This window comes from Acartia tonsa, chromosome 1 (assembly GCF_053477335.1).
Source record: "Acartia tonsa isolate MP-2025a chromosome 1, ASM5347733v1, whole genome shotgun sequence".
Classification (NCBI taxonomy): Eukaryota; Metazoa; Arthropoda; class Copepoda; order Calanoida; family Acartiidae; genus Acartia; species Acartia tonsa.
The window spans coordinates 48,361,549-48,389,212 of record NC_137260.1 but is presented as its reverse complement, the minus strand read 5'-3'; the positions used below and the strand labels follow the sequence as shown (position 1 = coordinate 48,389,212).

The following is a 27,664-nucleotide window of genomic DNA, read 5'->3' as shown; positions in this document are numbered from 1 at the left end:
AAACTAAAATTGTAATCATCATCATTAACCCTTTGGTGATGGTAATGTAAAGAAAAAATATAATTTAAAAAATCTTTTTAAAATCACTTAAATTATTAAATATTTACTTTCTTTTAGATAGTAATGCCGGGTGAGGAAAATAGATTTATTGAGAAATAGATATGCATATAGAAAACTAGCCAATAGGGAGATAATTATATCGAGCCAACTCTAGTTGTTGTATAAAAGTAAAGTAAAACCATTGTAAAGTATTGATGCCAGCTATGAGACATTTTACCAATGAAATTTATTCCAGTTTTTATCAGGTTTTCACATATCAGGAACAAATCTAATGCATGTGTGTTTGTTCTTCTGTATGTTTGTTTGTTTGTACGTCCGTCTGTCTGTCTGTATGTGTTTGTGAGTGTGTGTTTGGGGTTTAACTAACTTGTGATGTTTCTTTCCTTTCATTCTAGTCTGGATATTTGGTTCGTGTACTTTCATTAAGGAATTAAAAGAGTAAACATTTACATCTATATAAGTACACAAGTTAAAATTTGCAAGTTTATTTGCAAAAATTTGATAAATCAACGCAAAAATCAAGCAAACCTAATCTTCAATTGGCAATTGTAGTAAACTTAGATAAATATTAACTATCATAAATCATTAATATTTGATATTGTGGGGATATTACATATTAAAAGTTGAATTATTTGTGATACATTTTACATTTTTATTATACCAAATACATTATATTTATAAATTCTTGTATTAATAATTACTCTTTTAGATATAGAAAATGTCCCATGTAAAGGTAAATTTCATAGTACCCTCTTGAACACTGATACCCCCTTACTACCTCCTTATTTTAATATAAATTAAAATAAGGGGGAGAGGGCAGTTTTCGTTAGTTTGTTTATTACTTAAGGTTAGGTTAAGGTATATTGGGTACTGGGTAGCCCCTTGGTGTTGGGGCACCGCAGTTAATGGCCCCGCTGGTCTAGGGCCCTCTGCAGGGGTTAGACCATGGGAAAAAATTCAGGTATAGAAAAAAAACTCTCCCACCTTATTCATAATTTATATTATTATATATCAGTGCTTAGTAAGTAAGCTATTATAAAATCATAAATTAGAAATAAGTCAAAACTTTTAGTTATGGTAAAAATTGATTGTTCATTGCATCCGCTATGTTGTGCAATGAAGGATTTTACACTAAACAGAGAGAGAGCCAATTGTTCGGACACATAGACGAACAAGCATATACTACACACTCTTTTCATACGATAGTTGCGACAACAGATCTATAGTATAGATGGATATACAGACAACTACCTTTTCAAAAACATTTTTTATCTGCTATCAAATCATTTTCTGCTACTTGGCTGTGTTAATATAAGAGACACCATTGGTTGATTTTCAATGAACCCATAGAAAAGTTGCACAAGGTGGTTGCGATGGGCAGATACAGTTATTTAAACCTTTCTCACTCTAGTGTTTTACTCTAATGTTGCGCCACCAAAAGTTATTTGATTTTGATGCGCAACAACTCTATAATTGTAGAAACTGGAGGCCATCTCTAAGAAGACAGGTTTCCCCCTGGCCTCTCCAGAATTAGCTGGACACCTGGACAGTACTGATGAACTCAAGGACTACAGGGAACAATTTGTTTTCCCCACTTTGGAGACTTTACCCAGAGGTATTTAATTTTTGTAATGATAATGGGTAAAATATTTAAAGATTTGCAAAGCTAGCCAAGAAGTCAGTGTTTCCAATTTTCTGGGCCGGATATTTTTTTGGCCGAATACCGGATACCGGATATCTGGCTGATTTCTAATGCCGGATATCCGGTTCCGGCCGGATATCTGGCCAATGTTCGATATCCGGCAATTTACCGGATATCCGGCATCAAAAATCAGCCGGATATCATGTAACCGGATAGTTCAATATCCAATATCCGGCCGGATATTGAAAATGACCGGATATCCGGCCCAACCCAATAGACATGGAATATGTAAGATTTAGGATAGCCTGAGAAATTTTATAGAATTTGGACTATTTACTGAAAAATATATCTTATTCACCAGTTTGTAAGATTTTTTTATGGTAAAATTGCTATAACAAATTAAACATTGAATTAATTTGACATTGCCTGTAATTATCGTAAAGCAGTGGGGTGCACAGGGTTTTGGCCAAGGGTGACTTATTAAAACGGCCTATTTTATAATGGTGTTTTATTATGAACACAAGTAACACCTTTATTTTGGGGGGAGTGGGGAGGAAAAATAGCCTAAAACTGTCTGACTTTGATTCAGAGATAAAATAGAATAAAACTTGCCCTGAAAATATAGAAATTTTCCTTAAAATAGAAAACTTTATCGTTATATCGCAGTGGTTAGCGAGATCTTAACGGATAGACAAAAAACCTTACAGATTAATGCAAAAGTATCATATTATTTTGATGTAAAACCAGTATCAAATTTCTGCAATCATATATTTTTTCAGTACATAAAGTAAAACGAGTTGAAAATTATTATTTTTTTTTAGAAAGTACAGGAGACCAATCCCAAAAGTGTATTTACCTCCTTGGAAATAGTTTGGGCTTGAAACCTAAAAATGCTGACAAGTAAGGATTTATTTACACGGATCTAAAGGGATAAGACAATGGCCAATTGATGTACATCCAAATGATGATGCACAAAATTACTCCACCTGTATATTACAATTAAATGTTTATATGTTTGGACACTTAACTTAATGAACCAAACAATCAAAATTAAATAAAAGCCCCCAAAGTTGTCAAGCCAACGAATTAGGAAACTTTGGGGACTAGTGTAATAATAGCCCAATGTACCCTCCCTCCCTCCCTGATATATTTTACACAATGTAAACTTGATATGAATTGTGTTTTTCTTCTTCTTTGTCTGTCACTCTCTCCTCCAATGTTTTATATATTATCTTAAAATTTCCCAATGATCTGGTTAGATTTTTTCCTACAAAATGTAGTACATTAAGGTATTATTCATCTAGACATCCAATATATTTTTTTTCTGTGATAGCAGCACTAGTATTAAATCTTTATTTTTTGCTCAAAAAAATTAAACAAGGATGACAACATCCATACTTAGTGAAGCACAAAAATAAAAGATGAACAACCTGACAAATTTAGTTATAAAGCAGAAAATTATTCTAAAATCACGAAACCTTTCAAATGTTAAGTGTATGACTGACAGACCACCGAATCAAATAGATTATACATATACTGGATGCTCTTGGCATAGAGAACCTTTCCACAAAAAATATCAGCCATCTGATTTGCAGACAGACGGATATACAGATGTACAGACAGACGGATAGACAGACGAACTGACAGTCGGACAGACAGACTGACATACACACGAACAAACAGACAGACAGACGGAAAAACAGATAGATGGACAGACAAACAGAGAAAAAGAGGACAGATAGACGAACAGAAAGACTGACAGGTAGACGGACAGACAGACAAACAGACAAACGAACAGACAGACGGTCAGTTAGACGGACAGGAAGACGGACATACAAACAGTCAGACAATAGACAAAAATATAGATAGACAGACAGACATACGAACAGACAGACAAACAGATGGACACAACGACAGACATAAGAACAGACACACACACAAACGGACCGACGAATAACTAATACAATCTTACTTCCAGGTACATGCAAGAGGCCATGGATATGTGGGGAAGACGGGGTATTTACCACCATACAAGTGGAAGGATTCCAGCTGCCTACGCTGACCAGCCCTGCAAACCATTGGCGGCAAAGTAAGATTTTTACTTACGATAACGTCTTACAATACAAATGAACAATGATAGAACAATACCAGGTATAAGGTATAACCAACAAGTGAAATAAATCTTAAACAATATTGGGGGAGGGGGGGCAAATGAAGAGGTCGTAAAATTTACTTTATGTTGCCCCCCAACGACAGCTGAAAACAATATACAGGTCTTTTTTCAAATAATTTCGTTATTGGTATAAGCTGGGCCAATACACAGACTGAATCACCAATAGCAGGCCATCATACATTTTAATTGACCAATGCTAGGCCAGTATGACGTAATTTTTAAAGGTACTTTAACTATAAACAGCTTTTAAAAGAAAGCTTTGAGGCTGATTTTGAAATGCTTTAAAATGAAATTATTTCACCATCATGGTTGATATACGTTTCTAGTTCTATTATTAGACAGAGATCTAAAGGATAAGACAATAGACGATAAATTGATTACATGTCCAATTATGATTCACAAAATTACCCCTTCTGTATACTTCATTTAGTACTTTAAAAGTTTGGACATCAACTTAATGAACCAACCAATTAAAATTCAATATCAGTCCCCAAAGTTGTTCGGCCATCGAAGAAGGAAACGTTAATATAAATCTTTGGGTACTAGTGTCCACTTTATTTGATGTTCAGTCAGACAGTCATATTTTCTTCAAAATAACTGTATAAACTCAGGTATAAGGTATAACCAACAAGCGAGATAAATCTAAAATATTTTTTTTTTTTTTTGGGGGGGGGGGGGCAAATGGAGAGGTCGTCAATTTTACGACAGCTGAAAAACACGTATGGGTTTCGTGATTTTTTCCCGATTTAATTTCGCTATTGGTATAAGCTGGTATAAACTGTAAAAAACGGTTAAACGTACAAGAATTGTTACAAAACTTTAATTTTTTTATGTTTGTAATGTAAAAACCTTTTTAATGTTTTGCACATAAGATATTGCACTGTTGTTGATTCTTAGTGGTATACAGTGTAGCTACTGTTTAATTTTCTAACTAACTGTAACCAAAAAATGCTGCGGCGATTTATAAAAAAAATTTGTATGCGCAGCTGTGGCTATCTTAAATATACGCCACTGTAGCTGTTTGCAGCTTTTAAATTCCACAAGCTGCTTTTAAGCTTTTTTTTCTAACACATAAAGTAGTAAGTCTTTTACGTTTGTCAGTTAAGATCTGAGTTATAAATTTCAGAGAGCTTCATAGATGTGTTTGATTTTGAAATAAAAAAATGCCTGAATGTAAAAAAAATTTAATGGAGCTTAGCAAAATTTGTACAAAAAGAAAAATATTTAACCAGTTCTCCTCAGAGTGACTGTATCCTTTTTATAAAACACTTTTTGACAGATAATGCCTACAATGATTAATTATTCTTTTTAATTTCATATAAAAAAATTTTACTTTCAAGACCTTGCAATTTTTATGCGGTTTTACGTTATAAAGTGTATCTTTTCTAAAATTATGGTCGAATCATCTGTCCAAATGTACGCGTTTGTAATAATAATGATAACATTTACTAAGTTTCGCATATATGGATGTTATCATCCTTGTCTAAAGTGCATCTTTTCTCAGGGATCTAAAGGGATAAGACAATGACCGATTAATTGATGTTCATCCTCAATGATGATACACAAAATTATCCCTTCTGTAGATCACAATTAGTGGTTGAAACGTTTAAACACTCAACTTAATTAACCAATCAATCAAATTTGTTAAGCCAACAAATAAGAAAACGTTATTATAAAACTTTGAAGACTAGTGTAATAAACAGCCCAATGTCCCCTTCCTCCCTGTTCTTTTCTTCTTGGCAGTACACAACTCTAAATTTGTGTGAGGTTCAAACAATCAAACATTCACCATTCATTTATTTCCAAGATTTATACAGCATATTATCTGAGTACTGTAAAGACAACACTTGAGGTTCAAACAATCAAACATTGAACATTCATTTATTTCCAAGATTTATACAGCAAATTAACTGTGTACTGCGAAAACAACACCTAAGGTTCAAAAATCAAATATTGACCATTCATTTATTTCCAAGATTTATACAGCATATTATCTGAGTACTGTAAAGACAACACTTGAGGTTCAAACAATCAAACATTGAACATTCATTTATTTCCAAGATTTATACAGCAAATTAACTGTGTACTGCGAAAACAACACCTAAGGTTCAACAATCAAATATTGACCATTCATTTATTTCCAAGATTTATACAGCATATTATCTGTGTACTGTAAACAACACTTGAGGTTCAAACAATCAACCATTCATTTATTCCAATATTTATACAGCATATTAACTGTGTACTGTAAAGACAACACCTAAGGTTCAAAAATCAAATATTAACCATTCATTTATTTGTCAAATCCCAATAATCAAATTTGTGAAAAATAAAGCTTCAGTTACAGTATTTCATATTACTTCCTTGGAATGACTACTTTTCCTCCCCCCACCCCCCCCCCCCCCCAGGAAAGTAGCATAAAAACCACAACACTACCAGACAGAAGCACAAACAAAACAGTTTAGTGGTTATTAAGATCCTAAGAAACAAACGGACGTCTGGATGGATGGACAAACAAATAGTCAGGATCAATAATAAGTCCTTTTTGGGACTCAATCTCAAAAATAGTTTAGTAAGGATTTTAATCTTCAAGTCTTTACAATTTCATTAATGTTAAATGATAAGGATTGTAGTATTTATAAGTATGTTTGTACAAAATGTACAAATTATGAAATTCTATTTTAGATGTAAGATAAGTAAGATCTTTGTGTTTTGTTCTGTTTACTCTTCACTCAAATATTTCTTAATTAGTTGCTACAATTACCCAGGCATCTTAAGGAATAGGACAATGGACGATAATTTGATGCTGATAGACAAAGTTACCCTTTTAAAAGATTGAAATTATTGGTTGAAAATTTCAGTTTTGTTAGCCCTGAGAGGCTGAAGTCCCGGGCTAACAAAACTTGTATTAATATTATTTTATTTTATTATTCGTAGTAAATTGTCTGTAATAAGTTACTATACATGATTTTTCATTATGGCTTAGAACCGGTTCTTATCTAGTGAATATTAAGCGGCTTCAAAGCCATACTAATACAATTATTCCTTGATCCCTTGATTTACAATACACTTGTCTTTACTTGCATTTATTTGTTTTCATGTGCAGCTTCAGAAACAAAGGAATATGTTGATTTAGAATAAACTAATTTCCCGCCTGTTTTTTTTGAGGTTATAGGAAAAAAAATATTTAACTTCTACTACAGGAGGGAGGAAACTCAACTCTCCCATTTCGGGTGGGAAGGGGGGGGGGAGAGAGGTTTCTCTTAGCATGGTGGATGTATCCCCCCTCTAAATAGTTATAATCCTTCCTGTGACAGCTTCACTGTAAAGGAAAACCATGTCATCGGTTCAGCGGTTAGTGAAATCCATTACACACATCCTATTACTTTTATATAAGGATTTATATTTTCCTTCAGTTCCAAGATTTTCTGTGTCTTTTTGTATGTGTATGTTTGTATATGTGTAAGTGTGTGTGTGTGTTTGATAGTGTGTGGTTGCACTTTCTTTAGGCATCAAGGGTATAAAGTGGTAATGAACAAATAAACAGGTTTTAATGAATCAAGTTTATTGCAATTTGATGATTTTCAGAATTTATTTAAAATCTCATTGCTATAAATATACCAATAATAAATAGTTTTTAGGGAAGGGAAAGAATAATGGCACAAACATTAACCCTTAAATGTCGGGGCCCTTTTCTATTGAAGCTATAAGAACAATATTTTAAAAATTGTATATTTTTTTGTAAATTTTATAATTACCATCAGGAGCCATTATAGATTGCTGGAGGCCTGGAGGATCTAACCTGCATGGTCATACCTAGAATTTAAAATTTAACTGAACACATTTATTTTATTTTAGAATGTACTGCTATAGAATATCTTAATTTTTTGGTAACATAAAAATACTTTGTTTATACTTTGCTTTTTATCTGGATGACTCTGCCAGGTTTGCTGGCATTCTGTGTCCGCCAGGATAATGATATTAAAAAAAATCATTTATTTGCCAAATTGTTTTCATTGGCCAAGGGAATCTGTAGCTGTTTTATTTTAGGGTAGTAGGTGCGGCTGACCCAAGCGAGGTGACAATCATGAATGGTTTGACGGTCAACCTGCACCTGCTCATGTTGGCTTTCTATAAACCCAAGGGGAACAGAAACAAGATTATGATTGAGGATCATGCTTTCCCTTCGGACAGGCAAGTCTAATAATTAATCAATTAAAAAACGATTCCGACAATACAAAGTAATGTGATGTCTTTCTGTCGATAAAAGAAAGATAGAACAACTTATTGATATAGATTTACAAGAATTTTATCAATTCATAATTTCTACCTATTGAGTTAAGTTATGGAAATTATTATCAATGATACAATATTTGAGTAAAACAATAGAGGGGTAAGGGGTTAAATAACTGTATGTCCCCAAATCGCCAAGTTGTTAAAAAAAGCAGAAAGTAATTTGCTAGTAGACGAAAAAGGTTCCCAAGACTAGGCCAGGTAGTTGTCTGGGTTATACATGTATACTTATTACATTTATTTGCCAACGTAAACTGAGGTTGTTGATTTGTAAAGACCATGAATTTTAGATATGCTGCCCGTTCTCTGATGAGAGTGTTGGGTGTAGATGAATCAAGACTTATCATTTTAAAGCCTGGCAAAGATGGACTCTTCAAGACCTCTGATATTTTACAGGTTTGAGTTTATAAATAATATGTCAGTTTAACACGTAGCACATCCCCTGAAAGTCATCTTGGAGGGTAAGGGTTCGAATCTAAGCCAAAATCGCGTCATAACTTAAAACAAACAAAGTCAAAACTGCCGTTGTTTTATATACGTTACATTAATAGCCTACACCCAAAAGCAGGCGTAACTCATTACCATCAAAGAATGGTGGCGCAACCAAAGATTTAGTTATATGCAATAGTTTAACTGTTGGTGCCTTGGGACATACTTAAACTGACACTAAGTTATTACTTACTGTCTCTAGACGCATTAGTCAGGTATATAATTTTATAATTAACCCTCTAAAACTTTCATTTTAAACGTTAAAAAAATTTTTTGTATTAAAATCTAAGAAAAAAGGTAAGATTTATTTTTGGTTTTTATGTAAACTTTTAAAAATATCATGAATATTTTACACGTATTAAATTTTAAACTAAATGTAAAAGTCATGTGGATAATATTATTATTAAAAATAATATTACAGAAACATAGAGAAGACAAATCTTTAAATATTTGAATTTAAAATTTTAGCGCTAAAATTAATACGCATGATTGGTTCGTTTAGGCGGCATAGACAGAATTTTGGAAAGAACGTGTCCTAACTTTTGTTATTTTTATAACCCATTCGTGACGAGCTCCCAAAGTTCAAAGTTTTGATTTTTTCAATAATTACTCAACAGAATTAAAAAGTAAGGTGTCAAATTAAAGATATCATAGACGTCCAAGGGGGGGGGGTAATGGGGCGATTACCCCCCCATTTAAAATTTACCCCTACCCTGGGGGTGCCGTAGGCACCCCCAACCATTTAGGAGGGGGTAATTACCCTCCCCAAACAATTTTTTGGGGGTAAATACCTCCCCCCCAAATAAAAAATCTCTAATAAAAAAATTTTTTAATACTAAATATTTAATAAAATTTAAATTACCCCCCCAAAAAATTTTACCCCGGGGGTAAATTTTGGGCGGGGTAAACTAAATTTACCACTGCCAACTGATCTCAGGGGGGGTAATTACCCCCCCCCCCCCCCAAGCAAATTTTACCCCCGGGGTAAAAATTTTGGGGTGGGTAAAAAAGATTTTGGGCGCGCTTCGCACGCCATTTTCCCACCCAAATACGAATTACCCCCCCCCCCCAAAAAAAAAGCTTGGACGTCTATAAAAGATATTACTATTTTTTTCATATAATGGCAATTTTCTTCTTTTTTTTTGTTACTTTTTAGTACCTTAAAACCAACTTAAACTGTTTTTAACCTATTTTTAAAACGTATATAAAAAATATACTATGACACCAGTAAAATCAGACTGCCCAAATTTGAATTAAGTCCCCAATAAACTTTTTTGGGGGGATTTAAATATTAATTTTTACTGTTGCTGTGGTCATTTTGACCAAAGCAAAAGGTCTTTTTTTTATTTGGGTAAAATTCGTAGCTTTTAGAGTGTTTTGCTTCATAAATATTGTATTCTGGTATAGAGTAAAATTAGGCCTTATGATTTTACTATAAAAATTCATTAAAAAGTTAAATCTTTACAATATACCAATGAATTAACATTAACATGTTTGTGTTCATTCACCTATTTTAAACACATAAAAATTGGCTGTAAAGGGTTAAATTTGATGACAAGATGACATGATGTCAACAAATGTTTATGCAATACAACAAAATTATTTTTGACACATATACAAATATGATATAAAATAAGATTATTCAAACTTATTTTTTTTAAATATTTTTAAAAAGTATGTATCTTTTACATGTATAGTTTTCATTCTTTTCATTTTAATTAAATAAAAATTATTTAACTACATTGTAAATAAGTCACTTTGTGAAAACACTCTTTCGGAAATTATAAATAATTGAAATGAAACAAGAAATCTTATATGTTTGACATTAGCATTATGTGTTTTATTGTATTATGTTAAATTTTTTACTAAAATTGATTGTTTTAGAAAAAAATTATTTCCATCGAACAGAGTAGAGTTTTTTTATTATTGTATTGATATAAACTGAATCATATAAAATTGTTCTGTAAGAAACAATTTAACCCCAAACTAAAAGTTGCTTTTGCTCCCGTCAAAATGATCACAGCAACATATAAAATTAATTTTAAATCCCCCCAAAAAAGTTTATTGGGGACTTAATTCAAATTTGGGCTCTGCAGTCTGATTCTACTGGTGTCATAGTATATTTTTGATACATGATTAAAAAATAGGTTAAAAACAGTTTAATTTTTTAAAAAACTTTAATTACTTTAAAAATAAGAGGTCTACTAAAAAACCGATTGCATATCTAAATTCTATGGATCATTTTACATCTACTGCCCACTTTAAACACCGACTAGCTATTTTTTTTAAAAGTCACAAAAGTTAAGACACCTTCATTAAAGATGTGTCATCAAAGAAAAACAATTTGAACAGGAAGATTGAAAATAAATAATTTCAGAAAAGAAGGGATCTTAAGGGATATAAGACGATGAACAATAAATTTATTGATGACAAGTAACTTTTCAGTAGATTGAAAATAATGGTGGAATAGTTTAAGCAATATTATATTGTAAAACCCAACCAAAATTAGATAAAAGACCCCAAAGTTTCAAAGCCAACGAATTAGGGACCTTGTTTATACCACTTTGGGGAACAGTATGACATTAGTCCAATGCTCCTATAGAAAAAGTGTATTCAGATGGCGAATTCTAAGATTTTGTAGACAACTATCTATAATACAAAATAGCTTGATGTCTGGCCGCCTCTCCGTCCGTCCGTCCGTCCGTCCGTTTGAAGCTTAAGATCTTGGTAACCACTGAACCGATCGGATTCTACTCTTCAGGGAATATACCTACTGGTCCTGTGTTGGTTTTAGGCTATTTTCTTGGGGGGGGGGGGGCGAAGCCGCTAGTGATTTTTAAAAGTACTTGAATTGCAATGGACTTTGATGCTAGAAAATTTCTCTTAATGTACTATCATTAAACCCGCAACCGTGGCTCAACACGTAGCGCATCCGCTCGTCGTCGGGAAGGTTTCAAGGAGACAGGTCTAGTACCCGAAGCGACACCAAGCCTGCTAGAGTCTTAACTCTTAATATACTATTAATACTTATAAAAATATAACATACCTATGTACTGTATGGACTTTCAGACAAAGGTCGTGCAAATAAAGGGTTGGTTGTATGTATAAGCACATTTGGCCATGTAATCATGCACTTCATTGGCAAGATTTGGTTCAGAAATACCAATATAAGACGTCGTGTATCCTATAGAGGTTACAACTTATATCTTTAAATATCAGTTTAGTATGCATGATGTCAATTATGATTAATTAACCAATTACCAAAAACAGAAAAATTACAAACTATTAAAATACTTTTGTTTTGCTTCCTTTAATCAATTAGTATTCTTTACAAACAAGGATGTATTGCTTATTGGATTAATTCAAAAATCATCTTGTTTGGTATCTTCAATTATTTATATTTAAGAAAAAATATATAAGAGCTACATAGCCTTTCTAAATAATTATGTGAAAATTTTGATTAAAATTGGCTTATTGAGAGGCTAACATGCCGCGTGTCTGACAGTGCAGTGAGGCTCATTGGGCCAGGTGGCTTAAAAGCCTACCGACTGTCGGGTGCCTTAATTCAAATTGGTTACTGAGGCTGAGGATTTTTGGGTTGGCTAAGAGCCTAGGAATGCCGCGCGTCTGAGAGTTAATTATTGAGCTTCTACCCATCTGATAGTAGTTGTGATGACGCCAATCCTCTTTTATTGTTGACTATTGATCTAATTAATTATCAGGAAATAACAGCTGAAAAGAACAACCTAGCACTTGTTATGCTTCCAGGTGAGAACATACATTTTAGATAGCGAAGCTTTTCTTCATTTAGGGTTGGTTCGTCTGTACGTCCGTCAGGGATATGTCTTATCGTTAAGTGGCATGTTATAATTGTCCAATCTATTTTGCATGATGATCCTTGCAAGGATTAGAAACACTTCAGAAAGCATAGTAACTCTAAATCTGAATAAATGCGTTTTCACCTAACGTTTGTTAATGATTATTTATCAAACCTTCAGAGCTTCACTCTCATAAATGTTGTCATCTTTGTTATACACATACCTTCTCTATTCTTTTATTTGTATGACGTTTTATTTTACTTTATAGAAGAAAGAGTAGCATTGATGCCTTGTACCGATACAGAATAAAACATTTTCACGAATTAAGGGCGGGAGGGGGTGTGAGGGAATAAATTTCGGTAGTCAAGAAATAAGTTTGTGTAAAATCTGACCATTCCAAGCAAAATCTATAGAACTTTTTCTCAATTCTCCAGGTGTGCAGTATTACACTGGACAGAAGCTGGACATGGAGAGTATCACCAAGCATACTGTGGACCTGGGAATACCTGTAGGATGGGATCTGGCACATGCTGTAGGCAGGATTATTTACTTACTACAGTTTCTACATGGAGGATGGGGACATTGGAATATCGTAATATCGAAAGTTGTATCTTCTTAGAAACTCTCTCTCATTCAATTTATTCACAACACTAGCATTGCTCAAACTTTTCAACTATCATGTTTTTGTATGTAATCTCGCTAAAATATTGTTTTATAAGCCATTTGTTTTATTACACTAATTCCACATTTCAAAGTTTACTTTTCTTGTAATAAAGTAAAAAAGGTCCATACATTTCTTTAAAAATCTGTTAAGTAAATACTGATTGGTCACAGGTAATGTGAAACTGGAGCTGAACGCTTGGGGAGCTGATTTTGCAGTCTGGTGCTCTTATAAATACCTCAATTCTGGAGCAGGAAATAAATATTAAATGTAATAGAAAATAAATAGAAATAGTTCATGAAGCCAAAAACTACCTTATTTTTAACTAGGGACAGCAGATCAAAGTAACAGACAAAAGAGTTTCCTATATTAAAGTAACAGGGTGTCTATCTGTTTGTCTGTACGAAATAAAGAAATTGCCTTCTGTTAGACTGGTATGGCTGTCCTTTATATCAAAGCTTTCCATGGTTTTTTTTGTCTACTTATGGCTTGACATTAAGTTTACCTATAAACAATATTAAGCTGTTCTGAAAATCGTAGTGCATCCGTTTACTGGACATTCATACACACAATATATATGGTTCTATTACTTTTCATTCTATGGAAACAGGTGCCATTGCTGGAGCATTTCTACACTCTAAACATCATGGAAAAGTGCCAAGCCACCTGGAGGGATGGTGGAGTAACAAACAAGTAAGTAGTAACTATAATATTATTTCTACACTCTAAACATCATGGAAAAGTGCCAAGCCACCTGGAGGGATGGTGGAGTAACAAACAAGTAAGTAGTAACTATAATATTATTTCTACACTCTAAACATCATGGAAAAGTGCCAAGCCACCTGGAGGGATGGTGGAGTAACAAACAAGTAAGTAATAATCATAATATTATTTCTACACTCTAAACATCATGAAAAGGGCCAAGCCTCCTGGGTGGATGGTGGAGTAACAAACAAGTAAGTAGAAATTATAATATTTTTTCTACACTCCTAACATCAAGGAAAAGTGCCAAGCCACCTGAAGGGCCTTTACCTGCGGTACCAAAGCCCAGTGGGGCTACCAAATACCTAATATAACCTAAGCTATAATAACAAGAGCTAGGCTTATACTCATAGTCGGTTGCTCTGTTATTATCCAGGGAGTAAGGGAGGGGACAATGGATCGAATATTCAATTTTTAAGGAGTCTCAGACTTTGGGGACTGGCTTAAAGGGAATGTGCACGAATACAGCAGATTCTTACTGATTTTGGGGACTTGCGCATCAATGCCCCGCTAACTAGCTGAGCTAGTTTTGAATATGCAGACAGAAAAGTTTGTTTTTTATCGCTGGTTTTAACAAATATTTTTTCCCCAAAAAATGTCTTTTCATGTATAGAAACTCTACTGTGATATTTATGTATTTAATAGTCTAAGAACCGCTTGAATTTAAGGGTCAGTTATAAATATATCAGAAGGGTTGAGGCAGTTCTAAACAAGATTTTTCTAGTGATTAATTACAGAATGTTTACTACATTGTGATGTATTGATAATTGAATTTTCAAGTAAATGATTTTTTTCTTAGAACTAATTTTGTTCTAAATTAGGTTACCATGATCCCCTTACAATTTTGGTAATATTTTTATGATAAATCTGGTTTTTATTGCTTTTCAGCGAACGCTCTTAAATTGAATTAATTGCCCATTGTCCCCTCCCTTACTCCCTGGTTATTATCCCTAGTTGTTAAATTGCATATTCTTATCTACAGGAAACTAGATTTGAGATGAGAGACGTGTTGGATCCCGCCGTTGGCGTGGAATGTTTCCGCCTTTGTAATCCTCCGCCATTCCTCACCGCTCTTAATCTTGCCGCCTTGGAGATGTTTGATGAGGTACGTCAACTATTATTGGAATTTTTATACCTTGATAATAAGACACAATATTATATGCGAGGCAGCTCTATATTCAAGTCTTAAAATGTAAGATAAGTATGTCCATATTAAGCACTTATCTACTTCTGAAAATTTTGAGAGATATACCAGGGAGAAAAAACTTTGGGTACTTTTATTGAATTGTGATTCAAACTAGCAGTGTCGAAACTTAACAACCAATGATTGTAATCAACAGAAGGGGTTATAATTGGGGATGTATCATCCCCTGAAGATATACATTTTCTAAATAACAGCCATTTTTAAAGTGCTGACACTCTGTATTTGTTAATGTTCGTTTGTCTGTTTAGCTGAGCTTTGCCTTAATTGATGTTGTCATCCTTGTTTTAAATAATTTAATTATTAGGTTGGTATGGATAATCTGTTGAAGAAGCAAGAGCTACTCACTGGATATCTAGAATATCTTCTTACTCTCAAACTTAAGGGTAAGTACTGCATATAGTTTTGAATAGAATTAATATTTATTTTGCACTGGATAGACTGGATAAAAAACTGATAAGAAAAAGTTAAGCTGAATACTGTGAAAAATGTAAGCCATGACAACCTTTATTAGTCAACATCAGGCCTAGCTATTGTAACAATCAATTCTACAAAAAAATCACAAAACCTTTGGAAGTTAGCTAGGGCTATATCTTGTTTTTTTTCATATAACTGAAGAGGGGTGGATAAGAAGGGGAGGAAAAGGGGAAGGGGGTTGTAGGAAAATTTTCCTTTAAAATTGTTTGTCAAAATATCATTCCCTTTCCCTGGTCAACATGAAAAAGAACATTTGAATGATAGCATGTGACCAGACCATATTACAAGACGAAGCACAATCCCTTCCACTTTTGAGCAAGACGATTCCTATATGACGTCATATAAAGGGAATAGAAAAAGGGAAGGGTGGGAAGAAAATCTCTTCAAAAGAGATGGGAGAAAAGGGAATCGTCTTGCTCAAAAGTGGGACAGATTGGGCTTCGTCTAATACAAGATAACAGGTATGACAACATCCATAAAGGCAACAAATCAGATGGTCAGGTAAATGAAGTCAAAGAAAGAAAATAATCATTATGTTCTAATAGGACATACTTACATTCTAGTAATGTTTATAGAGTTGCTACTATTACAAGAATCAGCATAGATTTTTTTAAAACGATAGGACAATTCTAACATGCCTAAATAAACTATAAGAGCTGTCCGGTATGGCTGCTTGAGGAAGCTTTGCTTTTAAATTCTCTCATTAAATTGATAGCTGATGATTTCTAAATAAATCTACTAAAGAAGAAAAAAACAATTGCATCTTTATTTAGTGGATGATAAAATAAATATTGTAAGAAAATAAAAGTGTTCTAATAAAAAAGTAAATTTTTTATAATAACTTTTAAGGCAAAGTCCGAAATTTCTCTTAGGGCTTAATTGGTTGGTCGCTGGGTTGAAAAAATTTTCAATAATTATTACCGATATAGCATTAAAAAAGACACAATATATTTCTTTAAAAAATATATATGAATTAAAAACGTGAGGGTCAATTTTATGGTGTTTTATTTGTAATTAAGGAAAAAACTGAGATGCTCTTTGCATGATACTAGTTTTAAAAAGTTACTTTTTTGTAGCAAAATATATAAAACACTTTTTTTGTGTGTATTATGTAAACACTAAAAATGGTAAATGTCAATTATATGGTCCTCCAGCTTTTGATGTAAAAGTGCATCTGTGTCAAGATTTCTTTACCAAGGGCGGCAAAATTAATGACAACACCTGCCAACACAAATAATACTTAAAACATATCAGGGACCTAAAGGGATAAGACAATAGCCGATAAATTGATGTACACCACATTCCCTAATGATGTAACACAAGATTACCCCATCTGTAGATTACAATGAATGGTTGAAAAGTTTGGACTCTCAACAAAATCAACCAACCAATCGAAATTCTATAAACGTCTCCAAGGTAGATAAAAAGCTTATCAATTCTACTATGAGTTGCCCCCCAACGACAGCTGAAAATCAAGTATAGATTTAGTAATTTTTTTCGAATTTATTTCATTGTTGGTGTAAGCTGGCTTTTTGGCCTATCCCAATAACAAACACAGAAATAAGATTTTAAATTTTGCACTTTTTTGTGAGCTACCCTTGATAAAGATGTCCTCAATTGGTATGTCAGTTTTTCCTATATCATATTAATGTACAGGTTATTTACTTATATAAAAGAGTTGATAAAATATTACATTTATCATAGAAATATTGTTTTATTCAATAAAGAATTTGTAATTAAAATTCTGTTCTCTACTAATGTTTTATTCTTAACTACCAGTTCTAGTGTATACTGTTAAAGCTAAGGACTAAAACTAAGCTTTCCTGAACTGACTTCTAGCTTGAATATAAAGGATTAGTGACTTTGCGTGTCCCTCTAGGGCCATTATCTAAATATATACAATATTTGTAGTGGGGGGGGGGGGGGATATTTTATGAAATAAAGATATACATATGGTTGAAGGCTTGATTATAGAGACTCGTAATAGTTCGACTATTAAATGATGACTAATCAAAATCATGGTAAAAGGACAAATACATCACGCAAAAATATACCATTGGTGATCATAAAAAGTATGAAATCATTAGAAAAATGCCTAAATCAATAAATCCATTACTTATGTGCGGACGGACGTATAGTACGTTATTGTAGAAAAGCTTCGCTTTTGAGATTTTAAAAGGTTTTTTCGTATTCATTCGAATCCGGTGGATAGGAACCGGTTCACATCCATACGAAAAAACTATGTCTAGCATCGTATTATATCCAGCTTTTTACGAATATAGCACCTCGGGGCTAAAAAAACTAGTTTTAATCTCATAATTGTACTTTCTATATCCGCGGAAAGCCGTTTATTATACGATGCGAGAAATAACTATTAAGACAGAAAAATAAATCAATAATTGACTATTCATATGAATTTGATTTATACAATATCAATGGAATTATTATTACATGGATATTGCACCAGATTATCATGCAATCTAATAATGTGTAACTTATAGCTGGCAAAAACATGGATCCTTCCCCATCCTACTGCTTCACCCCATCCCCTCTCCTCCTAATGGATGATTATTAAGTGATGTCCATGTTAGCTTAAATTGGCGACAATTTCCCCCTATCGTATTATCCACGTATATTCTACATCCATTACAACATCTTTCACGTTTTTCATTTTGGACGTTCATTTTTATTACTAAAATCAATTAACATCAACATTATTTTTAAAGAATGATGTATGAATCTTAATTAGAATTTAAAGAATTGATGTTTTAGGAGAGTTTCTTATAGGTTAAACAAATAATTATAGCTCTTTTTCGAGCCCCCTTTTTTAATATTAAACTATTAATTTTGATTAAGAAGTATTAAATATTTCTGTCAAATTATTACGATATTGTGAAAACACTGTTATTTTGTCTATATTTTGATTTATGAAATGATTTTCCGTCTGTTAGAAATTGAACCCATTTAAATTGAAATATTTTTGCTTGGATTTAGACATTAAATTGAATGTTATATTTCATGTGTCTAACGCTTTGCCAAAGTCTAAAACACATTAAATAAATTTTTATAATATTTTCCTTATGGGATTTTCTTTTTTAAAGCTTTTATATCTATTTAGGGTAGGTCCGTTCGTCGGTCCTTAAATCTGTAATTTATTTCCAGATATTTAAATATCAACTATTAAGTGATGTAATTTATTTTCACTTTGATTTTTAAAAGGATGATTCATAGAACGAATAGGAACTGTGTAATAAGCAAAGTACCTCAATAATTACGCCTAAACACGTTAAAATGTCCATTAAATATTCTACATTTAAGTTTGACCATATTCATTTGTCCGTTTGACTTGGTGAGCTTCGCTTTTATGGTTGTTGTCATCATTACTTTGGTATCAAAAATAGTAAAAAATTTATTTTGCATCGTATAGCACCAGCAAACACTACTTAAATTATTTCAAATTATTATTTGTGAAACTATTATAAAAATCTTCATATATTATTTAAAAACTAGTAGCTACGCCCCTAAATGAGGGAAAGATGAGGGGGAAGTCGAGACTCCCCTTTCAATGTGATTTTTAAGGAGTGATTTTTCTTGGGAAGGAGGTGGTATCCAGATCTAAAAAGTTAAAATCCTTGCTGTACTAAAAGAAATTGATTAGATTTTCTTACAAGTATAATCCATTTCATTTGTATATATTTTTTTAAAGATCATTTGGACATACTGACACCTAAAAATTCACAAGAACGAGGCTGCCAACTCTCTGTTGTTTTCAGGTAATCCATGGTTTCCAAAATTTTCGTTTCTGCAAAAAAACCTGCTGATTTTTGAAGAAATACATATTTACATCTAATTAAAATACGAAATTAGTTTGATAAATTTTATAAGGTTTGACAAATAATATTTATACCAATTCTTGTAAAAATATGAAAAACAATTAATTTATTAGTTTAAAAGACCTTTGTAATTTTTTTCTTTTCTAGATTTAAAAAAATCTTTGTTTTACTTATAGGAAAGATGTATCTCAGATTCATGGAAAACTGGAGAACCATGGAGTAGTCTGTGACACTAGGAACTTACACATTTTTATTTTATGTAAAAGTAACAGGAAGTCTATCTGTCTATAGATTATGATCTCACTAACCGCAGGACAGATATGGTTCTCATTTTAGGGAAGGGTACCTCCACCTTCCCAAAAGAAATGACCCAGAAAAAGTAGCCACCAGAAAAGATTATGTTTAATAAGCACTTTTTTGGAAAATATTATAGAGCCTAATCGATAGGACAATTCTAACACTTAATATAAACGATTAAATCTATCCGTGACGTGAGTATCTACCAATAATGGTTGTAGAATATACGTGGAAATTATGACAGGGGAAAAATTGTGGTAAATTTGTGTTGCTATTTACCTTATCATTTATTGGTCAGTTCACTTACCCAGTGGAAATGGGATGGGGTAAAGAGTGGGATGGGGTGATGTTATTTTAGCCCGTTACAAGTTTCATTTTATTAGAGTACATATTAATCTGGTTTTAAATCCAAGTAATAATAAATCTATTGACCAACCCTATTTGTGGAAAAGCTTGACTTAAATAAAAATGTGTAATATCAGAGGAAAGGTGATGAGAATTGCGCCAGTTCCATTCTACAATACATACACTGAAGTCTTGACATTTGTGAATATTCTTACAGATATTATAAATACATAAGAATATGTAATATTTTATGCAAACCTATTCTATCCAGGGATCAAACGGGATAAGACAATGGCTAATAAATTATTGTAAATCACCAATAATAGACTAAATTACTCTACTAACCTATGTTATTGAGGAACGAAGCAGACATTTGGACTGTAATTGTCTTATACGTTGGCTTAAAAACTTTGGGGACTATTTAAAGAATTTTAATTAGATATGTACTAGCAGTCGATAAGTGTTTAATATTTAAGAATTAATTTATTTAACTTGAATCTATCGTTTTTGCCCTATCTCTGATGATAATTTCAGGAGGGAGTGGACATTGAGTTATTTATAACACTAGTCCCCAAGGTCTTAAAATTACGTTTATTAATTCGTTGGCATAACAACACAAATTACTTTTTTTGAATTTTGATTGCTTGATTCAATAATAGTGTCCAAACGTTTCAACCACTAATTGTAACCGTGAAAGGGGTATTTTTGTGTATCTTCATTTGGGATGAAATGAAACTACCGGCCATTGTCTTATCCCTTTAGATCCCTGATAATAGTATAATGTATATTGGGTATCAGAATTACTGCAGTATATCTCAGTATATAACAGAAGGATAGGTTATGGAGTTAAACATTATACAGATTTTATTTTATCATATAATTTAGAAAAATCTAGTGGCAAACAACAACAACTATAGAGTAGCAACGACTTTAATATTTAGACTTCGAGAATGTGAATAAAAATACTTATCATTAAATGTAAAAGGGCAAAATACTTCAAGTATCAAAATATTTACTAGGTTTTCCTTTAAATTTTACTTGAATCTTTATAGAAAAAAATCAAAATGAGTAGGACTGCGAATGGATAGACATACCCTCCCAAAGCAGAAAAACACGAGAAAGGGAAAATTAAATTTTTTAGCTAACTTACTAATTCCTCACTTCCCAATCATAATATGTTAATATAGGTTATGCAGAAAACTAGAAAATTTTTATGTATTTTAGTGAACATAAATTTATATATGTTTTGAAAATAAATTTTAGAATTTCTTGTTGAATATCGTACTTATTTCTATATACAGTTGCTCGTGGATACGCAAATGAAAGGAAAAGACTGGAGAATACAAATATCACAATATTTCTCGTGGGCAGTTTCTGTAACATGATACAAGAGCTGGATCTTTAAATCATTTTAGTGGTGAGCCACATCGGGGTAAGCCAACTTCCCACCAATGAGAGCACAGCATTTTATTAAATGCCGCGCTGTGATTATCTGAAATTCGGCTCACCCCGATCTGGCTCACCACTAAAATGATTTAAAGATCCAGCTAAGGATTGTTTTTTCCTTTTGTCGTTTCAATATTGAAGATGGAAAGTCTTATTCATAAAAAAAATATGCTCAAGTGCTTAGCAAACATAGAGCACCTATACTACCCTCCTTGTTTTTAAATAAATTAAAGATAATAAGCGAGCGGAGTTTTTTTGTTGTTGTTGTTGTTGTAGCCATGATTCTCAGAAGTTAGGACTCAGATGCACACGGAGACTGGAAGTGTGAATCCTTTGGCCAATCTTAGATTGGTAAGCTTCGCGCACAGCTGATTGTATTCTATGTTACATTACAAGCTGACCCGCAATTTTCGTGGAAGCTACTCAATTATTACATCACCCTGGCCTAGAGTTTTGGCAGGTGTTCCATATTAAGCCACCCTAATTAAAGGCACTCTCATACGAGGAGCATGGAAGAGGGAAAGCATGGTTAGAGCTGCTTGATTTGTAGAATCCTAACTACCTACAAATCTCCCCCCTTACAACCCTAGGGCATCTTAGGGAAGGTTGCGTGATCATAATCTGACAAATTGCGACAGCATTTGTCCACCAAGTGCAAAGTCTATGTGGGGACTTGAACTCGGTTTCTCCCAACCACAGCGTAGTGCGCTAACCACTACACAATGGGAGTTTTTTGTCTATCCCTCCAGGGCTATCCTGCAAGTTACCTGAACTACAGTAAAGAAAAAACACACGAAAAACTAACCCCACCCATATTTTTAAATTGTTTCAAACTGAGCACGGAGGATCGAGGGTTCAAGGCTTGACAAAGCACTTTGAAGAAAACTGCATAATATGATACTAGCAAATAAGATATTTAGTTGAACAAATTTAATAAATACTCTTGTATGATATTAGACCATAGTGAACAGTCATGAATCTTAAGAATAAGACAATGGATGATTGAATCTACATATATACACTCAAAGAAATGATAAACAAAATTACTCCTGTGTAGATTAAATTGATTGGAAGAAAAGTTTGGACACTGCTAGTTTGGAATCAAAATTATATAAGGGTTCCCAAAGTTTTTGAGCCAACGAAAAAATAAGAAGATAATAGAGGTGGATTCTTAAAAAAATTTGCCCCACTAATCGCTTAGTGGGGCAAAATTGTTTTCGTGAAAAATCCACCAAAATCACATAAAAAATCTACGAAAATTAAACAAAATCATAGAAGGGTTATTAACATAAGATTTTATTTAATTTTTGTAGATTTTTTATGTGATTTTGGAGGATTTTTTAAAGAATCCACCTCTGATATAATTTATACTTCCTGGTGAAGTGTAGAATATATGTATAGAACAGGTTGTAAACTAAGCAAAGGATTGCATTCTATCAGGGTTAGAGTGATTGGATTTTGGATGATAAAATAATCTTCCACGTAGTTCTTAAAAGATCTGTTTTTGATAGATTATAATTAACGGGAAAAGAAAAGTTTGAAAATAATTCTTAAGTGTAAAATTCAGCTTTTTGAATTTGTTTAATGGAAATAGAAAGGTTATAGATTGATTAAATTGTCCTACCTACAGTGTAGGTCCTACACCCCATACGTACGCTTTTAGCATTGGATATGAAAAGTTGAAAAAACAAGATTTTTTTCTTTCTTGGAGTCTATATCATTTGTCAGTAGGTTTTTCTTTTAATTGGTCTGTAATGCCTGTAAAAGCTAAAAAAATACAGGATTTGTTTATTCCCCTTTCCCTTTTTCATTATCTTCTCCTTAAAAACATTTGCTTAATCCCTAATATTAGATCCATTATCTATTCTCCTTTCATCACTCACTTAGCACCAGGAATATTAAGGGATGGGACAGTCGACGATAAATTGATGTACATGATCAATTATAACAAACAAATTACCCCTTCTTAGATTAAAGTTGTTGGTAGAATTAATAAAAGTCCAAATTGTTTTTAGGCCAAAAGATGGGAAAACCTAAACTTTGGGGACCAGTATAATAAACATTCCAATATCCCCTAATTCCCTGGTAAGCCCCCACTCACCAAATGAAACCTAAATTCTCTTCAGGCCCTGTGTAGTTTATATTAGCACATAGATTCATAATTTATTAGAATAGTAAAGAATTTACTGCCTCGCGACATTGGCGCGCTTAAATGGTAGGTTGCGTGCTTGCTGTTGGGGAGGTGTTGATTCAAGTCTAGACCACACCTAATACTAAAGACGTTAAAAATGTGCTTACTGTTGCTTATGTATAGGGCTTGACACGTTATTTGGGGATGTCTTAATATATGACTATGAACAGAAAGAAATTTCAGACAAAGGTTGTGCAATTAAAGGGTTAGTTGTCTTCTGTTGTACGTACTTAAAATAATATCCTACAACGGATGGTGCCCCTAGGGTTCTCTAGATGATGATTTGAAATTGAAGGCGAACTCCGTCCCAATGAATTTATTAATTTATGTAATTTTTTACATTTGAAAAAAATTGTTGTAACAATAATCTTATCTGTGTAGTAGCGAAGCTACTCGCAAACTAGTTTGTCCGTTCTTTCGTCTGTGTAACGGAACTACTAAACAACTCTGAAACAATGCAATGTCTGTACGTCCGTACGTTCGCCAGAATGAAAAAATGTATTTGTATTGCTACTATGTGAGATATAGTCCTAATTTTATACCTTCCTATCAGAAAATTATTTGGATCATGGTAAGAAGACGAGTAGCGGGTTTCGTCGTATTTTCACTGTAGCTTTTTGTTATTATAGGTGAGGTCAATGTTAATGATTGCCCCGCAAGGTTAGGAAATTGGTCCCGCAGGGGCTAGATATAAGAAAAAAGCTTCTGTGAAAATATGACGAAACCCTTTACTTCGTTTTTTCCATGGTCCAAATATTTTTTGGCTACACATATACCTATTTTATATGAATACTTTATTCTAGAATAAGTATTCATTACTGGAATTTCTTTTTAAGACACCTATATAAATTGTATGAAAAATAAAGATTACTACTACTCTACTAAATCTGTATTATTTGATATGAATTGTAATAACATACATTGTATTCCCATTGATTCTATTATTATATTATACAATGCATTCAAACTATTTATGCTTAACAATTCAACTCACACTTTCGCCAGGGAGGTATGGAAAGGAAATAATACTTTAACAAGGATGACAACATCCATAAAAGCGAAGCTCTGAAACGATAGGACAAACGAACATTAAAACTTGTAGAGTGTCAGAACTGAATAATCAGAACGTAAATGTATAAAAGATGAAACAAAATTATATTTGTATATCTGCAAATAAAAAAAGGACATATCCCACATAGCGTTACAGATGAACTGATAGATGGACGGGCAGACAGACGGACATATTATCTTAATTATGGAGTAGCTTTACTAGTAAACTGAAAGAAGAATTTCTAAAAATTAAGTACACATTCAATTTATATATTTAATACATATTTCTATATATAATTCATTGTTTAAAATATTATATTATGCATGTTTTCTTTGGGATGCAATGTAATAAAAAAGTCTCGACTATTTTAGAAAATTTTACTTATTAACGTATTTTCTAAGATTTCAAAGTTTCAAGGGGTTTTCATCAAAGAGAGAGAGAGAGAGAGAGAGAGAGAGAGAGAGAGAGAGAGAGAGAGAGAGAGAGAGAGAGAGAGAGAGAGAGAGAGAGAGAGAGAGAGAGAGAGAGAGAGAGAGAGAGAGAGCGAGAGAGAGAGAGAGGGAGGGAGAGATAGGACAATGAGCTGTTTATTACACTAGTACCCAAAGTTTTCTTATTAGGTGTTTTAACAACTTTGGGAACCTTAGTGAATTTTGATGGACTTGATCCTTAAGTTGAGTGTTTAAACGTTTTAATAACTAATTTCAATATTCTGAAGGGTTAATTTTGTGTATCATTATTAAGGATATGCATAAATTTATCGAACATTGTCTTATGTTTTAAGATCCATAGGGTTATTTTAAAATATAATACTCCTTAAAAAAGATAAGAACAACAGAAAGCAAAAACCAACTAGTAGATGAGGTCTCTAGATTTTGCAGACTGACAGACAGACGGACAGACAGAAACCTACCCCTCTCTTTAAAAACTCTTATCGTTGATTAAGGTACGACAACATTGTCCTTTCAATTTCATTCTTTGTAAGATGATTCCTGAAACAGTTAGGTGATGTGGTTTATATATTTTCTTGAAAGGTTATCGTGGTCTATGCAGTAATTCATCCAAAAGGATAATATCTTAAACCTTTTAAACTTTTATGAGAAAATCTACTTTTATGTCCATAAAACTTACCGCAAAGTTTTAATAATATACATTTTTTTTTGTACCTTATAATTTCAATAAAACTATATACATAAGTTCAAACAAACATAAGTTAATATTGACTATTATTTCGTTATATAGACTTCAGGGACGTTCAAGGTAAATAGATTTCCCCCCCCCCCCCACCTCAAAAAAATATCAAAAAGCTTGGACGTCCTTGATAGACATTTATGAGATCTTTATTCACAAAAATAGATGCTGTGCCTAAAATATAGATAAATAAGTACAAAGCCAATAATTATGTTTAAAGAACAATAATGTAAAGCAAATGAAAAGTAATTTTTTATAAAACCAAAGCTTTGTTAAAGTCAAGATGTTGAAAAATTACTGAAGTTATAATTTGTCGATTTCATGGTAGGTTATTGGTTGAATATGCATGGTTGCCAAATCCATTGAAAATCATCAACAACCGTATAATCAATTAAAATCTGAACAACGCCAAATTATGCTAAAAAACATGAATTAAAGGCCTTTAAAACATGCTTAATACATAAAACAAAAATGCCTACTTTTTACAATATACAACATACAACATATATGAACATGCTTTGGTTTTTAAATTGCAATGCAATGGTAAGAACAAGAAATGGAACTAAACCACACTATAGTGCATATTTTCTCAGGGGTATATGGATAGGTAAAAATCTGTTATTTACATATTCTTACGCAGGGATATAGAAATATATAAATAAATATTAAGAATAAGAAATGTAACTAAGCCACACTATAATGCATATTTTCCCAGTGATATATAGATATGTAAATATCTTGTAAATTACATATTCTTTCTCAGGGATGTAGATATATGTAAATAAATAGTAATAAGAATTGTAACTAAACCACACTATAATGCATATTTTCTCAGTGATATATGGATAGGTAAATATCTTGTATTTTACATATTCTTATGCAGGGATATAGAAATATATAAATAAATAGTAATAAGAAATGTAACTAAGCCACACTATAATGCATATTTTCTCAGGGATATACAGATAGGTAAATATCTTGTATCATATTTTTACTCAGATATATATAAATATATAAATAAATAGTAAGAACAAGAAATGTAACTAAACCACACTATAATGCATATTTTCTCAGGGATATATGGATAGGTAAATATCTTGTATATAATATATTCTTACTCAGGGATATCTAGACAGGTAAATATCTTGTATAGTTTGAAAGCTGCTCTACTAATGGATATAATTACAAATTTTATTACATTTAAAGCTTTGCTATAGATTAATCTTTTCAATTTCTATAAGCAAAACTTTTCTATAATTAAGGTCGGCCCGTCCGTCCGTAACGGTTAGGATCTTTTCGTTAATTTTAAAAGGTTAGAATTGTCCTATCGATTTCAAACATTGTATAATGATTCCTATATTAGAGAGGTACGACTTAGAATCGCAGCAACTCTATAATCGTTACCATGCGTCTATTTAAACATGCTGATTTTTTACTTTTTTGACAACAAATTTTTGTATGTTTGAATTATCCGATTCATCTGATTTTTCATATACTGATTCCTATTAATACAAGGTTCAATGTTATAAGCGAAGCACCTTTATAATTTAGTCCTAAAAATGTAAGTATGTCCTTAAACAGTATCATGTATTGAAGCAGAATTACAACAAATTTGCTTACAACAAATAATATTTTACTTATTCAGTTCTGACACCCTACAAGTTTTAAGGTCCGTTTGTCCTTCCATTTCATAGCTGTTTTTTTTATGGATGTTGTTATCCTTGTTTAAAAGTT

General features: G+C 32.5%; 1 protein-coding gene across 1 annotated transcript; it reads left to right on the top strand.

Annotated features, from left to right (window-relative positions):
- The first annotated feature begins 741 nt into the window (after positions 1–741).
- On the top strand, positions 742–21,328 carry LOC145322463 (kynureninase-like). The gene is made up of 15 exons (XM_080164472.1): positions 742–793; positions 1,540–1,675; positions 2,524–2,602; positions 3,681–3,791; positions 7,926–8,069; positions 8,459–8,564; positions 12,380–12,425; positions 12,910–13,011; positions 13,310–13,391; positions 13,748–13,829; positions 14,881–15,003; positions 15,407–15,485; positions 19,283–19,349; positions 19,586–19,645; positions 20,189–21,328. Exons 1-15 carry the CDS (start codon positions 779–781, stop codon positions 20,283–20,285), a joined length of 1,329 nt encoding a protein of 442 aa, XP_080020598.1. The 5' UTR covers positions 742–778; the 3' UTR covers positions 20,286–21,328.
- Positions 21,329–27,664: the final 6,336 nt, after the last annotated feature.

Excerpts from the sequence above, each read along its gene's own strand:
- LOC145322463 (XM_080164472.1), top strand. Across the intron at positions 2,603-3,680 it reads AAACCTAAAAATGCTGACAA|GTACATGCAAGAGGCCATGG; the intron begins GTAAGGATTTAT and ends TCTTACTTCCAG. Across the intron at positions 15,486-19,282 it reads TCTTACTCTCAAACTTAAGG|ATCATTTGGACATACTGACA; the intron begins GTAAGTACTGCA and ends ATTTTTTTAAAG.